The sequence below is a fragment of the Notolepis coatsorum genome, assembly GCF_963971535.1.
Source record: "Notolepis coatsorum genome assembly, chromosome: 11".
NCBI lineage: Eukaryota > Metazoa > Chordata > Actinopteri > Aulopiformes > Paralepididae > Notolepis > Notolepis coatsorum.
Genome location: NC_140175.1, coordinates 35,793,697 through 35,811,852, shown reverse-complemented (window position 1 = coordinate 35,811,852; position 18,156 = coordinate 35,793,697). Strand labels below are relative to the sequence as shown.

General features: G+C 45.0%; 1 protein-coding gene across 1 annotated transcript in view; it reads right to left on the bottom strand.

The window, feature by feature from the left end:
• The window catches only part of LOC311237093 (astrotactin-2-like), a gene marked incomplete at both ends in the record, with an annotated part of 729,417 nt that overhangs the window by 420,364 nt on the left and 290,897 nt on the right, over window positions 1–18,156 (bottom strand). Inside the window, 2 exon segments of the mRNA XM_084324899.1 lie at window positions 15,432–15,531; window positions 15,533–15,904. Of these exon segments, the coding sequence (XP_084181025.1) occupies window positions 15,432–15,531; window positions 15,533–15,904 (472 nt within the window).

Sequence of the window (18,156 nt, the reverse complement as noted above, 5' to 3'; positions counted from 1 at the left end):
CACGGGTAGTCGTGTCTAACGTGCCACCGTTTATCAAAGACGAGGCTCTGTCGAGAGAGCTGATGCGCTTCGGGAGGTTTTTGCGAGTGGTTTCAGACCTATTGCTCTTGGGTGTAAGGGAACCTGGTGCTGAAGCATGTACTCTCGTTGCGTAGGCAAGTGTTTATGTATTTGAAAAGCGCAGCTCAAACGTTAAATGCTAGTTTCACTGTGAAGTTTGGGGAGAGCTTGTATGCTGTGTATGCGAGTACTGACAGCTTGCGCTGTTTTGAGTGCGGGGATATTGGACATAAGCGATTCGCTTGTCCGCATCCAAAGCGTGCAGCGGGAGGGGCATCGCGTCAGCCAAGTGAAAAAATAGTAGAGGTTAATGTGGTAATCACTGCAGAGCAACAGGCAAATACAGGGGGAGTGGATGATGTTACTGGTGAGACAGAGGGGCTGGTGGTGGAGGGAGAAGCTGTAGGAGGAGGAGAGGGTGATAATGGGACAGAGGAGCTGGTGGTGGAGGGAGAAGCTGTAGGAGAGTAGAGGGGTGATAATGGGACAGAGGAGCTGGTGGTGGAGGGAGAAGCTGCAGGGCCAGGGAGTAACCATGCTCCCGAAACAGGTGCACAGCCAGGGCCGGTGTTAGGTTCATCAGATGGAGGGGGGGCCCCTTTCCCCGTGGTTGTAGGGGGGAGTGATTTGACGCAGAGGCCAGTGGTGTGTGTGGAGAGAGGGGGGGGCGAAGTGGTGGAGGGGGGGGGTCAGAATGGGAAGGAGAGGGAAGTTGAGGGGAGCACACTGGTGGATGAGGAGGGGATGGATTTAGGGGGGGGTGCTAAGGAGAGGGAGAGTGGGTCTGAGGAGAGGCATTGGTATCTGGTGATGAGAGTGAGGATTTGGAAAAGGGGAAGATGTATACTGCAAGGGAGCTCACCCGGTTTCTTAGGAAACCAAAAACAAGAAAAATGTTCCATTGGGACGTTTTTTCCCAGATCAGGAAAAGTTTTTAAGGTCTGTGATACATGCTAACAAGGTCACAGGTGGGGGATCAATGATGACACCCAGGAGGAAGTTCCCGACTGAATAAGTGGGCTACTAATGTCAGGAAAAGAAGATTGTCATCAAAAACAGATGTATAATGTATGGACTGTAATGGTGCACATCTGCGGGTGGTTTTCTTTTTCTGGTTCTTGCTCTCTGTTTTCTCCCTCTTTTTTCACATGGAGGTCCTTCGGATTGATTGTGCTGGGGATGGTGTGAAAGGGGGGCTGGTTTCTGATTATGCAAAACAGAAACATTTTAAATGTTATTTTTGTACAAGAGACCCATAGTGATGTGGGTAATGAGGTTGACTGGGGACTCAGTTGGAGGGGGGGTTTGGTGATGAGTCATGGCACTAATAATAGTGCAGGGGTGGCTGTCCTGTTCTCTCCTGGACTTGGGGTCAATATTACATCGCAGAAGGAGGTGAAGGTGTGGTGGGACAGAGTGATCCAGATGCCGGTTACTCAGGGCGACAAGACCCTGGTGAAATGCATCACCCTCCGGCGCACCAAGAGCAGTGAGGTGAACGAGCTGCGGGGGTGTCTGGTGGGAGCGCCCTGGGGCGGGGCCTGTTCAGCGTGGTTCAGACGAGGAGTGTTCTGTCTGCCTGGAGTCGGTCCGCCTGCCTGTCATCACACACTGTGCTCATGTCTACTGCCTGCTCTTGCATCACTCTGGTCGTCAGCACGGAGCAGGAACATGCGCGCTGTCCTCGCTGTCGAGGTGAGATCAGGGCCAGTCGGCTGGTGGAGTTCCACAGAGAGTTGGAAGAGGAGGAGGTTAAAGCTCTGATGGACAGCCTGCTCAGGGTGCGCGATGAGGACGGCAGCATCAAGAGTTGTGGTGGTCTCTCAGTTCGAACGTTTCCTCACCATACTAGAGACCCCATTCAGGGGACCATGGTTTCAGTTTTGTGCGTCTGGACGGCAGATTGACCCAGAAGAGGCGGGCCCAGGTCATCAGGGAGTTCCAGAGCCTCTGCCGCGGCCTCGTCATCTTGCTCCTGTCACTCAAGGCTGGACCCTGCATCGGACCGTTTTGGGTAGACCAGGAACGTGGTCGTCACCAAGTTCATCGTGAGGGGACTCTGTGGAGGAGAGTATGGGGGAGATCCAGAGGGAGAGGCAGGACCGGGTGGAGAGTGCTTGGGGACTGGGGAATGCAATGGGTACTGTGGGGGGGGGAGGGGCTGAACATATGATTTGAATGTCAAGTGGTTTTATGTGCTGGAGGAGGTTTTTGGAGTGTGTAGGGGTGGTTGTGGGTGTGTGTGTGTGTGAGTGTGTGTGTGTGTGGGTGTGTGCGTGCGAGTGGGTGTGTGTGTGGGTGAGTGTGTGCGGTGTGTGTGTTTGTTTTTATGAAGATGCCGTGAGATTTTTGTGTCTCTATTGACTGTTTTTAGTTGACATGTTTTAATAAAAGAACATCAAAAGTCAAAGTCTCTCTCTCTCTCTCTCTCTCTCTCTCTCTCTCTCTCTCTCTCTCTCTCTCTCTCTCTCTCTCTCTCTCTCTCTCTCTCTCTCTCACTCTCTCTCTCTATCTCTATCTTATGTCTATATCTCTCTCTCTCTCTCTCTCTCTCTCTCTCTCTATCTCTATCTATGTCTATATCTCTCTCTCGATATATCCATCCCTCCCTATCTCTCTTGTTCTCTCTCTCTCTCTCTCTCTCTCACTCTCTCTCTCTCTCTCTCTCTCTCTCTCTCTCATTCTCTCTCGCTCTCTCTCGCTCTCTCTCTCTATCTCTCTCTCTCTCTCTCTCTCTATCTCTCTATCTCTCTGTCTCTCCCTCTCTCCTCTCTCTCTCTCTTCCTCCCTCAGGGGAGTCGAGGAAAATCAACCTCCAACCCATCTCCTTGTTGCGTCGTTAAATTATCTTGTTTTCCCGTCTCTCCTCTCCCCCTGCAGTTCATAGACAGGACAGGGCTCTGCGACTTCACTTCATTATTATTCCCAGCCGCTGCGTTCCTCGTCGAGGTAAAGGGTTACCTCTGAGAGAGTTATTTTCTTGTTTCAGTAGGAGTCGGGGTGTTTGTTTATCAGAAAAAACACTGGGCTGTGAGAGTGTATTTTTATTCATTTGACGGAGACTGGGCTGTGGAGGGTGTATTCTTATTCACGGCAGAGGGAAGAGAGTGTCCTGCAGTGTTCTCCGATGATTTATTTTGTCCCTGATTAAAAAGATACGCCGCCCACACGGTCGCAATGCAAAAATGCCGATGCTTAGAATTAATTGCAGTGATTACTGGTTTTATTAAAAAAAAAAATCGGTAGTAGATAATGTCCCTGTGTGTGTGCATGTGTGTGCATGTGTGTGTGTGCACGTATGTATATGTGCGGAAGAGAGGGCGAAGGACAAGACTGATGCAGCGAGGGGATAAAGGCTCACACTGATTTATTCAAGGCCTGCTGGACTGGATTAGAGTGTGTTTTCTAGTTAAGTATCATTGTCAATCAACGTATCAATTATCTGCCCCCTATTTCCTTCCTGGTGCAGAAGGTGAGCTGAACAGGACCGTTTAGACCAATGTCTCGTTAAGCACATTTGCACGGCAGTTAGAATGTGATCCAAATTGCTCCAGGAAACAAATTTTATTTTTTTAGCAATTCCATTTCTATATTGAAATACATGAGCCCAGAAGGTCTATACTACCACCCCTATGACCTCCTACTACAGTACCACCCCCTATGACCTCATACTACCACTCGTATGACCTCCTACTACCACTCGTATGACCTCCTACTACCACTCCTATTGGGCTTGTGGGGGGGGGGGGGGGGCATCAAAGTGAAGCAGGCTATTATCTGTCCTGTCTTCTTCATTCAATAAAAAAAACTACTACTAACCATTCGTACTTTCTTGTAATATTATGCACTTTCCTACAGTGGAGGAATATAACCGGATCAATGAATGTACTTAGTCAAATATAGACTTGGTTAAAACACAGGTTTATTTGACACAAATTGGTACAAGTAAATTAAGAATTACATATAGCGGATGACTCAAAGTGGATACTGGCCAGATGTATCCTCAGGCCCTGTCCACACGAACGCGGGGTGTTATGTAACCGTGATTTAATGTGCGCAGTTGCACTGTTCGTCCACACGCAACCGGGTTTTTGGAACACTGCAACCGCACTCTTTCAAAACCGGAGTCCAGGGTGATGTTTTGCGTGCATCCCGGTTGCATTGGTTGCGTGTGGGACATAGTAACCGAGATTATTTACAGTGTTTACGGCAGAGCTGTCCCAAGTACTGTAGCTGCGCCTACCAACTAAGCTCAAGTTATTTTTATAAGGAACCCAGTAAGGCTGAGCCCAAACGTTCGAACGTTCAAACGTTCGTTCGTTAAGCTGACATTCAGACTTTAATTAATGGGTTTTGAACGAGGCGATGTGAAGCGGCGCGTCCCCCGAGTCGCTCGGCTCAACCAGTATGGTCTCTGCCGGGCTGTTGCTGGATACTCAACCAGAGCTCTAGTCTCAACCAATGCAATAGAACAATTTTGATTGAATGACAGGCGATTCTGCCAATTACGTCACACCGCTTGCACCTGCCTCTGCTGTTACCACCAATCGGCAAGCGTTTATTATTTTTTTTTACTTCCGGCAATGCCACCATTGATCTGCTTTGCGAGAAGCATTAATGTAGCGTTAGCTCCCCGCCGAGGAAGTAAAAGTCGTAACAAGGTTTCCATAGGTGAACCTGCGGAAGGATCATTAATGAATACCAGCCTTTTTCGGCCACGGAGCGCGAGCTTCATGGCGGGAGGTGGTTGCGTTGGAAACAACTCTGGCCGAGGCGGCAGGCGTGCTGGGAGCCCGGCGGGACCCCCGCGCCGCTGTCTCTCTGTCTCTCTGCCGTCCCCCGTTCCGAGGTAGACGGTGGAAGGAGCCGAGGCGCGCGCCTCTCTCCTTCCCGTTGAGAGAAAACTGTGCTTTTTCAATGTATGTGATGTATAGATTGGGGAGAGATGACAGCTAAAACGGTGGTAACGAAATGTGCATGGTTCGCTTTAGAAAACGGTGATAGAAGAAGAGGCAGTAGCCAGCACTGCAGAATGTTTAGCAGCCAGCCCAATGTTTTGCATTCCTTGGAAGAACACAGATAAGAGCAAGTGTACTGTAGGCCAAGAGCGAGGGAGAGGGGTGACCTCTTTAATGCAACAGTAGAGAAACGTTTTGAAGTGTGTGTAAAGGTTAAACGCAGTTGTCATGACAACACGTCGCATGACAACCAGAAGGCGGGGCCGTCGTTGCGACGACGAACATCTATGAGTCGAACGGTTTTTCCGGGTGTAAGGCAGACTAGAATCTGACCGAGAGCGAGTAGGACTGAGATCACACAGAGGACTCTCTCTCCTCTTATCACGAGAGAGGGGGGGGGAGGAAGAATGCCACGACATCATTAGCTTCGGCTCACACGAGGAGGGTTCAGGCTAACGACTAGGCCTGACCACTATTGGACTGAATAACAAAAGGACAATCTGAACACACCGAGAGATCATTAGAATAGACTCTTCAAGGACGATACAATTTGATAACATCTGATAACACCTGATTATGAGGTTCTGTTTATAGCAATAAAACAACGCTTCTCCTCATAAGGTATTTCACGGTGTCGAAGTGTCGAATTCTTACGGCGGTGGAGAACTAGTATGGTTTATGGATTGCACTAACGGGGGAGATAAGGATCTTATCTACCAGTATCGGAGACGTCAGGACCATTAAAAGTACACAACGCAGAGGAATTGGATGGAGGGCCAAACAGACGAAGACGTGATACTGGCCAGTTTGATCAGAATCTTACAGTTGGTGCCGTGACCCGGATTTGCAAGAGATTAAAACAACGGGAACAGTTGGTTGTTGTTGGTTGTTGATGACAGCCGGATTTGCAAGAGATAAGAACAACGGATAAAGACTTTTTCAATAATGTGGCGACAGTGGACAACAGTCATCAATGTGTGGGAGAATCATGATCGAAGCAAGGCCGGCCAGCCCTGGGAGAGAGCGGCGAGTCGAGCGGTCATGAGGCGAACCAGCGCTGTAGGGGAAACAGCGCTCCGATCAAAAATGTAAGTTCACTGTGCACACGGTTGTTTTGATCTTTTAAGCCAAATAAAAACGAACAGATAGTGCATCCGTAAATAAGGAGCGACAGAGAAGCCAGCTGTAATAATATGAACAGAGAGCCATGGTGTTTTGAAAATCGAGGGTGTTATCAACAGGATAGAATGAAAAACAAACGGGGCAGGCTGCACGGTTTCTGGTGTTGGGAGTGTAAATGCAGGAGGAGAAAGGGGGGGGGGGGGATGCTGAACCAGACTGAAATCTGTTATGGCGGGATTGTTATGACAAGACTGTCGCCTGAGACGGCCCACCTTAAACTGGTCGCTGTGGTCTCAAGACGGCCGGAATTTGTCGTAGCGGGAGGAAAGTCGATCGGGTGTTTACCTTAAACTGTGTATTATGTCCGATAAGCAAGAGTTTAGTCAGGGAGAAGCGTCCCCTGATATGGAGGAAAACAGCAGTGTTTTTAGGCCTTGGAAGGAAGGGCAGCATTTGTTTGTTTGAGAGAGTAGCCATTATGAGCGAGACAAGATGGCCGCAAAAGGGGCCACGAGGGGGATGATACAAGATGGCAGTGCCACGAGGAGATAACAACAGATAAAGAACCAGGAAATGACACGTCAACTAAAACACCATGGAGGAGGAGTAGGTCGCCACCTAGTGGCGGAGGGGGGGTAGTGCTGGGGAGTTTTCATTACCCATAGGGGAATATTTAGATATAGGCCTGTACTACCATCTAGTGGCGGAGTGGGGGGAGTGATTCAATAGTGAATCTATTTAGCACAGAGAGTGGATTATTATTATAATAATAATATTAGATATAGAGTTTAATTATTAATTGATTAAATAAGAATTGCACAGAAAGATGGTGCAGTTATTTGAATGGGTTAATTATGGAATTAAAGAGGGAGTTTGAATTCCAGTGGGGCCTTCTCACACCTAATAAAGAGGCAGAGTCTTGAGGGGACACGTCACCAGAAAGAACTGGCGCGCGCTGGGGGTCACCCGTGGGACAAACGTAGAGCGCCGAGTGGGTATCGTTTAGCTGCTGGTGTCACGCCGGAAGACAACAAAACAGGGAACAGCCCTGTAGGATTAGATATGGGTGTTGAGAAGGTGGTAGACTAATAGCAAAACAAGGGAAGTCGAATGGACAGACGACTGCCGGTGTTGTGTTTCTGCTTTCAAGGGGGGAATGACACCGACTGCGATGGAGATGACCAGGAGACAGACTGGAGGAGGAGGAAGCCGCAGGGGCCATGCACCGCAGCCTGGTACACAGATCATCCGCGACGAGAGAGAGGAGACGGCGGCGGTGGAGGAGCAGATGTGGAGAGGACAGCCAGAGACACTGAGCAGTAGCAGACCAGGGGAGACATTTTTGCCTAGGGGACCGCGCCCTGGAGGGGGGACCAGCTCAGGAAAGGAGCCGTCACTGAAAGGGGCCCTTGCCCTAGAAGATGGGACCGGCCCAAGATGGGAGGTGTACTGTAAGAGGGAAGGGAGCGCTCTGATTTGGACGTGGGGTGTACCTAATAGGGGGGCCGAAGGGTTTAGGGTGTGTCGTCTGAAAAGTTGCAATCTGTGTTTTTCTCTGTCTCTCTCTCTCTCTCTCCTCCCTGACCGTTGTTTATCCTTTCTGGTTTGGGTGTGATGCGGGTAATGGAAAACAACAAGGCAAACAGCAGACGGCGGGGCCCTAATTGTTATGAGTCTATTTTTTTGTGTATAATTAATTGAAAAACCAAGTAGTCTGTTGATTCTGAAAGTTGATTGAGAATCAAAGGGGGGGATGAGAGAAAACGGTGCTTTTTCAATGTATGTGATGTATAGATTGGGGAGAGATGACAGCTAAAACGGTGGTAACGAAATGTGCATGGTTCGCTTTAGAAAACGGTGATAGAAGAAGAGGCAGTAGCCAGCACTGCAGAATGTTTAGCAGCCAGCCCAATGTTTTGCATTCCTGGAAGAACACAGATAAGAGCAAGTGTACTGTAGGCCCAGAGCGAGGGAGAGGGGTGACCTCTTTAATGCAACAGTAGAGAAACGTTTTGAAGTGTGTGTAAAGGTTAAACGCAGTTGTCATGACAACACGTCGCATGACAACCAGAAGGCGGGGCCGTCGTTGCGACGACGAACATCTATGAGTCGAACGGTGTTTCCGGGTGTAAGGCAGACTAGAATCTGACCGAGAGCGAGTAGGACTGAGATCACACAGAGGACTCTCTCTCCTCTTATCACGAGAGAGGGGGGGGGGGGAAGAATGCCACGACATCATTAGCTTCGGCTAACACGAGGAGGGTTCAGGCTAACGACTAGGCCTGACCACTATTGGACTGAATAACAAAAGGACAATCTGAACACACCGAGAGATCATTAGAATAGACTCTTCAAGGACGATACAATTTGATAACATCTGATAACACCTGATTATGAGGTTCTGTTTATAGCAATAAAACAACGCTTCTCCTCATAAGGTATTTCACGGTGTCGAAGTGTCGAATTCTTACGGCGGTGGAGAACTAGTATGGTTTATGGATTGCACTAACGGGGGAGATAAGGATCTTATCTACCAGTATCGGAGACGTCAGGACCATTAAAAGTACACAACGCAGAGGAATTGGATGGAGGGCCAAACAGACGAAGACGTGATACTGGCCAGTTTGATCAGAATCTTACACCGTCGACCAAGAGTGAATACCTGTTATTGAACGTGTAACACTAACTATATAACGTTAATGCCACAAAACGAATGCCTTTGTTTATCTGGCCCCTTACGTGACTGCGGTGTGCAAGGGCTATTGTTTATCATAAGTAGGAACTTTGATGCAGTACTCAGTAGCTTGTTTATTTTCTTCTGAGTGCTTTGTTTAATTACATGTTTACATGAACAGCCACCACTGTAAACAACATGTTTTTTCACCAATAGATTATGCAATGCCGCCCTCCGTAGGATCTATAATAATAATAATAAAAAAAAATTATATATAAAAAAAAAAATTTAATAAAACATTTGTTTTATTAAAAAATTTACAAAAAACGAACATTCGAACGTTCGTTCGATAAACCTTGGCGAACGTTCAAACCCTAAAAACAGGGTTCGGGCTCAGCCTTAGAACCCAGTCCAAACTACAACAGTCTGCATCCCCTTAACAATTGTTTGTATTGAGCCGTATGAATGAATGAATGAAAACTTTATTTAACAGATTGCAGAATGGGTACAATACAGTACGGCTCAATACATACAATTGTTAAGGGGATGCAGACCTGAGAAAGACGTTTGTCTTGTTTCCATCAGGGTCCCCCATTTTCAATTCATATAGACGTTTATGACATACACAACATACATGACATTTATGGCATAGGGACATATAGGTATTTAGTACTGATACATTTGTGACATAAGCGGTATTCAAATATACAGTACTGTTACGCCTAGATCCTGACAGAGTATATACATATGATGGGGAGGGGACAGTACATTAGGAGGGGGTGGGTGGGTGGGAGGGAAATATACATACGGCGGGGAGGGAATATATACATGTGGTGGGGAGGAGACTGTCTATTAGGAGGTGGTGGGGGTTTTGGGCATTTACGGTGGCCAGTTTCGAATTGCAGCCTCCCGTAGGTGCTCTTTAAGAGCGGTTTTGAATGTGGGCAGGGATTCACATTCCTTTCCTTTGTTTGAGCCGAATCTGGGTTTAACATGATTTGTTGAGCTTCCTCTGGTGTAGTGGTTGTGGTATTCACTGACCTTTGGGAAGTATTTTGACATGTACATGCATTGCATTGGTATTGCATTGCCATTCTGCAATCTGTTAAATAACATTTTCATCCATTCATTCTACTAGCGTTAACATTACTACGCTAATGTATGCTAGCCGCAATGCTAACTATTATAATGGAAAATCCCAATCACATTAGCATGTAAGCTAACAACATCAGCGAGACTAAACTCTCCGCTCTTGGTGGTAAATTGTGTTGATGTTGGTTTTGTTTCATCAACAAATGAGGCAGAACACACAGTGAATGTATCCTTTTTTGTTTATTGCACTTTTATTGCACTTTGTTTCTTGCTGCAAATAAATTGTTCACGCAAGGTAATTTATAGATGGCGGGTTTCTGTTTTGAGCAGGACATGTAGTGACGCGTTCAACCCTTCTGATTGTTTGAAAATGGTCTTCATGTTTGAACTACAGTACAACGCCACCTATTGTTTTGGAATTGTACTACATGTATATTAGTGGATTTGACAGTTACCGTGAGTACACGGTTATTTTTTTAAACCACTGTGTGAAAACCTCGGTGTCAAAAATACCCGTGATCGTGTGGACTGGGCCTCAGAGAGCTCGAAAGGTCTTTATAGTGGAGAGGAAAGGGATTCTAGATATTGGATTGGAGGGGGGGCAGGAGGGGGGAGGGGTGAGTTAGAAAGGTGGGGGGGGGGTATCAGTGGATGAATGGGGGAGGGTTGGAACATGACTGGGAGATTGTTTGAGGGGGGGAGGGGATCATTATTCCACACATCTAAGTAATCTACTGTGCCTATTATTACTACCTACTATGCTAATTATGTCTATACTACACTAAAGAGTCTATACTACACATCCTGTCTAATGAGCCACACGTCAGGTATAGTCAACTCTGAGCTGTCTGACTTGAGGCTTGCTCCCCATCGACTGACATCGGTATTTTTCAAGGCAGTATTTTTCAAGGCAAGCCGCTCTCGCAATATACACCTAAAAAATTCCAATCAACGATGTGTCACCCCCCCCCCCCCCCCAACAAAAGCCAAAGAAAGTGGATGCATTCATAAAAAAAAATGTAAAAGTAAGAAAATGATAGGTCCCCGGTTTAACGGTGATCTCACCACCCTTTTCATCTCTATTCATCACTTCTTCGCAGCGAGGGGTGACATATGGTCAAAAAGATTGTGCAAATTGCTTTTTTTGTAGAATGATACTGAGGGGGTGAGAAGGCAGTCCGGGGGAAAAGTAAACTTTTTAAAACCGTGAATAATTCAAGATGACATGAATACGCAGCAGAACGCCGGAAAAATACACCCACTCAGTCGTCTGCCGCACCCCTCAATTATTCAAGCCGGACTTTGCACGGGGTCAACTCCGGGTTAACCCAGGTGTGATGTCATCAAGTGCTACATCGAACCGACTGGCCGTTTAGGGGAATGTGGGACCTAATGTGGACATTTATACCGCATTGGGATATTTGGAAATTGCGCTTTGATTTCCTCAATGATAATATCACTTATTTCGTGTATCTGTCACGTGCAGATATCTGACAGTATCCAACACAGCAGCTATGCATTTATCATCAATATTACTTTGGGGAATTTGGATATTCCTAGTTCGACTGCAGAGCAGAGCAGGGTCCGACAAAGTGCTGTGCTTCTCCGACATTACTCTCTCTCTCTCTCTCTCTCTCTCTCTCTCTCTCTCTCTCTCTCTCTCTCTCTCTCTCTCTCTCTCTCTCTCTCTCTCTCTCTCTCTATCTCTCTCTATCTCTCTCTCTCTCTCTCTCTCTCCCCACACACTTGTGTCGAGATAAAAACTCTTTCATTCGGTTGTTCTTTTTGTTAAAAGCGCTAGACACACACTGTACCTAAGAACCACTCCTAACTCTGTGCTTGACCATGAGATCCCGTTGTAACACAATTTAAATATCTTGGTATTGATATATTTCCTTCAATTGAAAAAATTGTGTCCGTAAACTACAATAGAACCATTAGGTCAATCGTAAATGATCTCAATCGATGTCTACCTGTCTCCCTTTCCGGAAGAGTCTCTATTATCAAAATGAACATATTACCTCGAGTAAACTTCTGTAGTTCCATGATTCCTATTGCCCCACCTGTTGCTCATTGGGAAAATTTACATAGAGCAGTCTCAAAATTTATATGGCGAGGCAAGCGAGCTCGGGTTAAACTTACTACCTTACAAAATGAGCGGCAATCTGGTGGTTTAACTGTGCCAAATTTTAAGTTATATTTTCAAGCGTTATCATTTCGTCCTCTGTTGAGTTGGTTTAATTTAAATTCTGAGGCCCCCTGGCTTAATATTGAAAAACATATTGTGGCGCCGATTCGTTTACAAGACATTGTCTTTACAGATATTTCACTAAAGCAATGTAGATTACGTTATGGTCCGATAATAGCGCATGCCATATCTTTATGGCGCAAATATGAAAAGTTACTTAATTGGGATACTAAGTGGCATGAACAGACTCCCTTATTTCATAACCCGTTTTTGCTTAGCGGAGGCCGCAGTTTTGTAGCTCAATCATGGTCCAACTGTGGCATTCATGTACTTGGCGATGTTATGGAGGACAATGGTTTAAGAACATTCTCAGATCTGAAAGAGTCATATAACTTACCTGGCACCTCCATTTTTCTGCGAGCCTATGGAGTTCCATGGACCAAACCAACTACTCACCGTTAATTACTTTCTCTAAAAAAACTGCAGGTCTCTCCAAAGGACAAGTCTCTATAATTTATAAAGATCTATCACAAAGATGTACTTCGTTAATACCTGTGATCCAATCGTGGAGCACAGAATTGGGATTAGAACACCATCACTCTATCAATTGGACCAGAGTTTGGGGAAATGTTACTATGGCATCACGAAACCCAAATCATCAGCAGATTCATTTCAATTTTGTCCATAAAACATATTTAACCCCCCAGAAAGCTTATAGAATGAGACGTGCTATGTCACCAAACTGTACACTTTGTTCTCTAAATACTACTGGTACTTTTACACATATGATGTGGGAATGCCCCACAGTTAAAAGTTTCTGGGAACAGATAACTAATTATCTATCTAAAGTATTACAAAAACATATTCCCTGTTGTCCCAAATTACTTATCCTTAATGATGATGATTCTTTAGCTTTAAGTATTGTTCAGAGACGATTTTGGCTGGCAGGAAGTACTGCTGCAAAAAAAAAATTGGCGCTGCGATGGCAAGCTCCACACTCTCTGCCCTTTAATCACTGGAAACAGTTATTAGCTGATGTTGTAACAATGGAGCTTTCTATAGCTAGATTAAATGGGGCAAGATATCAAACAATAGATAGCTGGAACCATATTCTCTATCAAGTTAGGACCTTCAATATATAGCTAGCAGGACATAACTAATTATATCTGTATAATTCCTTTTATTTTTATTTTTTTTCTTGGTCTTTGTTGAAATTTTTGTTCAATTAATTTTCTTCTCAGGCCTATGACGGGGTGGGTTGGGGGGGGTTACTATTATTATTATTATTATTATTATTATTATTATTATTATTATTATTATTATTATTATTATTATTATTATTATTATTATTATTATTATTATTATTATTATTATTATTATTATTATTATTTTATTTATTTTTTGTCAACGGTGGTTGGTGCAGGGGTTAGGGGGTAGGAGTTTTTTATTTTAAATGAGGCAAGGGGCAAGCCAATGCATGTAATTGGCAAATAATTTAAATGTATGTTTTTATGTGCATTATATGTGCATTGTCCCCCAAGCTTTTTCCCCCAAGCAGTTAGACTGTTAAACACTCATTGACTGTCCCCTCACGTGCACCATGCACTTACCACTGCACTTGATAATCTCTGATTACCACCCATTATGCACTTTATTATTTAAAATATTCTGTTATGTACAGTGTTATGTGTTATGTGTTCATGTATGTATTATGTACTACTGTCTGTGGGAGCTCCCCTGAAATTTCGTTGTATACTGTGCAATGACAATTAAAAGTCTATTCTATTCTATTCTATTCTATTATATATCCTGCCTTTTCTTCCAAAAATGAAATAAAAATATATAAAAAAAAAAAAAAGCGCTAGACACTTGACTGTTTTAGCAAAGGTCAGCGAAGGCCATCCCATTAGCTCACCTCCATTATCGAGTGTCCAGACCAGAGGCAGCGGCCTCCTTCATCGTGTATTCCACTCATGTGTATTCCACTCATTACGCCCGCCTGGCAGACACTCGCTGGGTCAATGGCTATGGCAAGCCAGCGGGGCCAGAGGGGACGGACCGGGGAGATTGACTAGTTCACAAGGCGGCTTCAAGCAAGGCTTAGGTCGAGAGAAGAAAAACGGATGGTGAAAAAAATATTTCAAAAAAATAAAAATCCTGTTACATATGTTAACCTAATCTCGAGTCATAAAGTACAGGGCTCACGATATTACCACAGTGGATTAACGGATTGACTCATGCAAAGCCGCTTGTCCGTGACTAAATGTAAGCAGTACATACACTGCTGTTGGGTAAATATGGGGGGGGAGGTCCAGGATGTACCATCTGGGAGAGGAGGCCGGGCCAACATGCTACGGATGGATAAGTCAGTCACGCTCGCAGGGGCGAAAGTTCTTCTACAGCATCTGACAATACGTCTGGATTATTTCACACCAGTTCCAGGTGAGCCTTTGAGCAAGGGCGTCTACTGTAAGTCCTACTGTGTGTACTGTACCGACCTGCTTACCAAGGACGCCTATTGAAAAGTATGTAACATGAGCTGCATACTATAATACAAAGTATGTAACGTGAGCTGCATACTATAATACAAAGTATGTAACAATCAGCTGCATACTATAATGCAAAGTATGTAACATCAGCTGCATACTATAATACAAAGTATGTAACATGAGCTACCTACTATAATACAAAGTATGTAACATCAGCTGCATACTATTAATAATACAAAGTATGTAACATCAGCTGCATACTATAATACAAAGTATGTAATGTGAGCTGCATACTATAATACAAAGTATGTAACATGAGCTGCATACTATAATACAAAGTATGTAACGTGAGCTGCATACTATAATACAAAGTATGTAACGTGAGCTGCATACTATAATACAGCTGCATACTATAATACAAAGTATGTAACGTGAGCTGCATACTATAATACAACGTATGTAACGTGAGCTGCATACTATAATACAACGTATGTAACGTGAGCTGCATACTATAATACAATTATGCATTATGGCAGCGTTGCTGTATAGTCCTTGTAAAACAACAAATAGCAATAGTGAACAATGTGTCTACTGTATATATTTGAGATATATGGGATGTTTCAGTGATTATAGACATCAAGTCCTGGACCTTTTCTTTAGGCTGTCTATCAAATATCGTGTCTGTTTCTCTTTCTGTGTATTGTTATTATGGTTATTGTATTGTGTTGTCTTGTTTTCATGTAATAAAAAAAATTGATAAAAAAAATTAAATAAAAAAACTTTCCAAGGAGACCACACCCAACGTGGCACAAGCGCCCCCACCAGCCACCGCCCTCCCGGACCCCTACCTCTCTTGTCCAAGCTGTGCTTCAGCCCTCCGTCCTCCTTGCACAGGGTGTCGGCGTGGCCCCCGTGGAGGTGGGGCCCTGGCCATGGCCCCGCCGCCGCCGTAGTCGTCACGCAGCAGCAGCAGCTTCCCGTCGACCAGCTGCTTGTGGAGCTGGCTGGGCGTGGAGGTGTGCGGCGTGTGTCCCCCCATGGGGTCGTCCTCGTCACAGTCGTAGTCGTCCAGGATGGGCGTCTCGCGGATGGGCATGCCGATGACCGAGGTGCCGCCGTGCCCCTGGTGCGTGCTCCTGGAGCCCCGGAAGCTGTCGCGGCCCTGGGGCCCCAGGAGCACGGAGGGGATGTAGTGGATCTCGTGCGTGGCCTCGGTGCTGGCGCTCTTCTGCGGCACACGCCGGCGCTTGCACCAGCGGTGCCGCGTGTACAGCACCAGCGTGAAGAGGAGGATGAGGAGGAGCAGGGCGATCAGGCCTCCCTGTAGAGGACGGAGAGGGAGGAGAGAGAAGGAGGACAACAGGCAGGTGAGAAAGAGAAGTGGACACACCACGACACGAAGTGAATCAGGAGTCAAATTTGATTAGATTTGATTAGATTAGATTAGATTAGATGTATTGTCATTGCACAAGTACAGAGTACAACTAAATTAAGTTGGCATCTAACCAGAGAGCAAAGTAGCAGTCAAGTGCATTGCCGTATACAGTATAACATGTGCATATGTGGAGTAATGTGTATGACAAAGCTACAGAGCAAATATGCTAAGCTAATGTACATAATTGTACATAATTATTATATACAGTGGTGCATAATGAATACACAATGGTAAGAAACCACACTAGCCAGTGGTTTAGTTTAATAAGAGTAGGTATGGATATACACATATGCATGTGTATGCACTGTGCAGTGTCATTGTACAAAGAGAGAGATAGTGTGTGTGTGTGTGTGTGTGTGTGTGTGTGTGTGTGTGTGTGTGTGTGTGTGTGTGTGTGTGTGTGTGTGTGTGTGTGTGTGTGTGTGTGTGTGTGTGTGAGAGAGAGAGAGAGAGAGAGAGAGAGAGAGAGAGAGAGAGAGAGAGAGAGAGAGAGAGAGAGAGAGAGAGAGAGAGAGAGAGAGAGCGAGCGAGCGAGAGAGAGAGAGATCGATATTGAGTCCATGGAGTTCAGCACGATGATAGCTGAGAGGAAGAGGCTGTTCCTGAGCCTGTTGGTCCTTTGTATTTTGTATAGCGCCTCCCGAAGGGGAGTAGGGCAAACAGTCTAGTCCAGTGGGTCCTATTTAAAGACAAACTAGGAAGTGGTCAGCTACTAGATGCCACTGGAGAACCACCAACACAATGTGGGGTTTACAAAGCTGTACCATCCAAAGTTGTTCAGATCAAACTAGGCTCTGCAGATAAAATATGACTCAAGATCCAGTAATGTCATATCGAACGAAAATCTTAGGAAAAATAGAAAGTTGACAAGTGTACAAGCAGCCATGTTCCTTTTGAAAGCAGGAGCAGATAACGATGGACTCCCTGCTAGCAGCACATGTGTTCAACCAGGTGCATGCAGGGAGGGGGTTTGGGAACAGCCTGTGTGTTTGCAGTCCATCCGCAAATCACTCAATGCATGATCGTGTCACATCACCTCTACTTCCCTTAACTATGACTGTACACAACATCTTTTGATAATTATGTTTGAAATCACTGTTCGTCTGAAAACGTAACACAGACTTACGGTTCTTCATCTGCAAGAATTAACTCATGATTTAACATGTTTTATTGTTGATTGTACATAGACAGACGACAGAGCGTGTGCAAGAGAGAGAGAGAGAGAGAGAGAGAGAGAGAGAGAGAGAGAGAGAGAGAGAGAGAGAGAGAGAGAGAGAGAGAGAGAGAGAGAGACAGAGACAAGATAAGTGGGAGGGAGAAAGACAAATAGACACAGCTTTGGTATTCACACCTGAAAGGTCAGAGGAGGAGGAGGAGGAGGAGGAGGAGGAGGAGGAGGAGGAGGAGGAGGAGAATGGTCGGAAGAAGAGGCAGGGCCGGATTAACGACCGGGCCGACCGGGCCGCGGCCCGTGGGCCTCGAGTGATGAGGGGCCTCAAAAAAAAAGTATTTTATTTTTTATTTTTTATTTTTTATTTTTAATTTTTAATTTTTAATTTTTTATTTTTTATTTTTTATTTTTTATTTTTTATTTTTTATTTTTTATTTTTTATTTTTTATTTTTTATTTTTTATTTTTATTTTTTATTTTTTATTTTTTTGGAGGCCCCTCGTCACTAGAGGCCCCAAATTTTTTTTTATTTTTTTTTAACTTACATTTTTATTTTTTTGAGGCCACTCGTCACTAGAGGCCTTTTGGAGGCCCCTCGTCACAAGAGGCCCCAACATTTTTTTTATTCTTTTTTAACTTTTATTTTTAATTTTTTTGGTGGCCGCTCGTCACTCGAGGCCTTTTGGAGGCCCCTCGTCACTAGAGGCCCCAAATATTTGTTTATTTTTTTTAACTTTTATTTTAAACATTTTTGGAGGCCCCTCGTCACTAGAGGCCCCACATTTTATTTTATTTTTTTTTCTTATTTTGGAGATCGATGTCATACTGTGACACTGAATGATTGGCACTGACTGACGCTCTCTGATTGGCCACTGACATGTTTGCCCAATCGCGTGACGAGCTGTGTCTTTGCCCATTTCCTCGTCAAACAGCCTGCAAACTACCTGGCGTTCTATCGCCATGCTCTA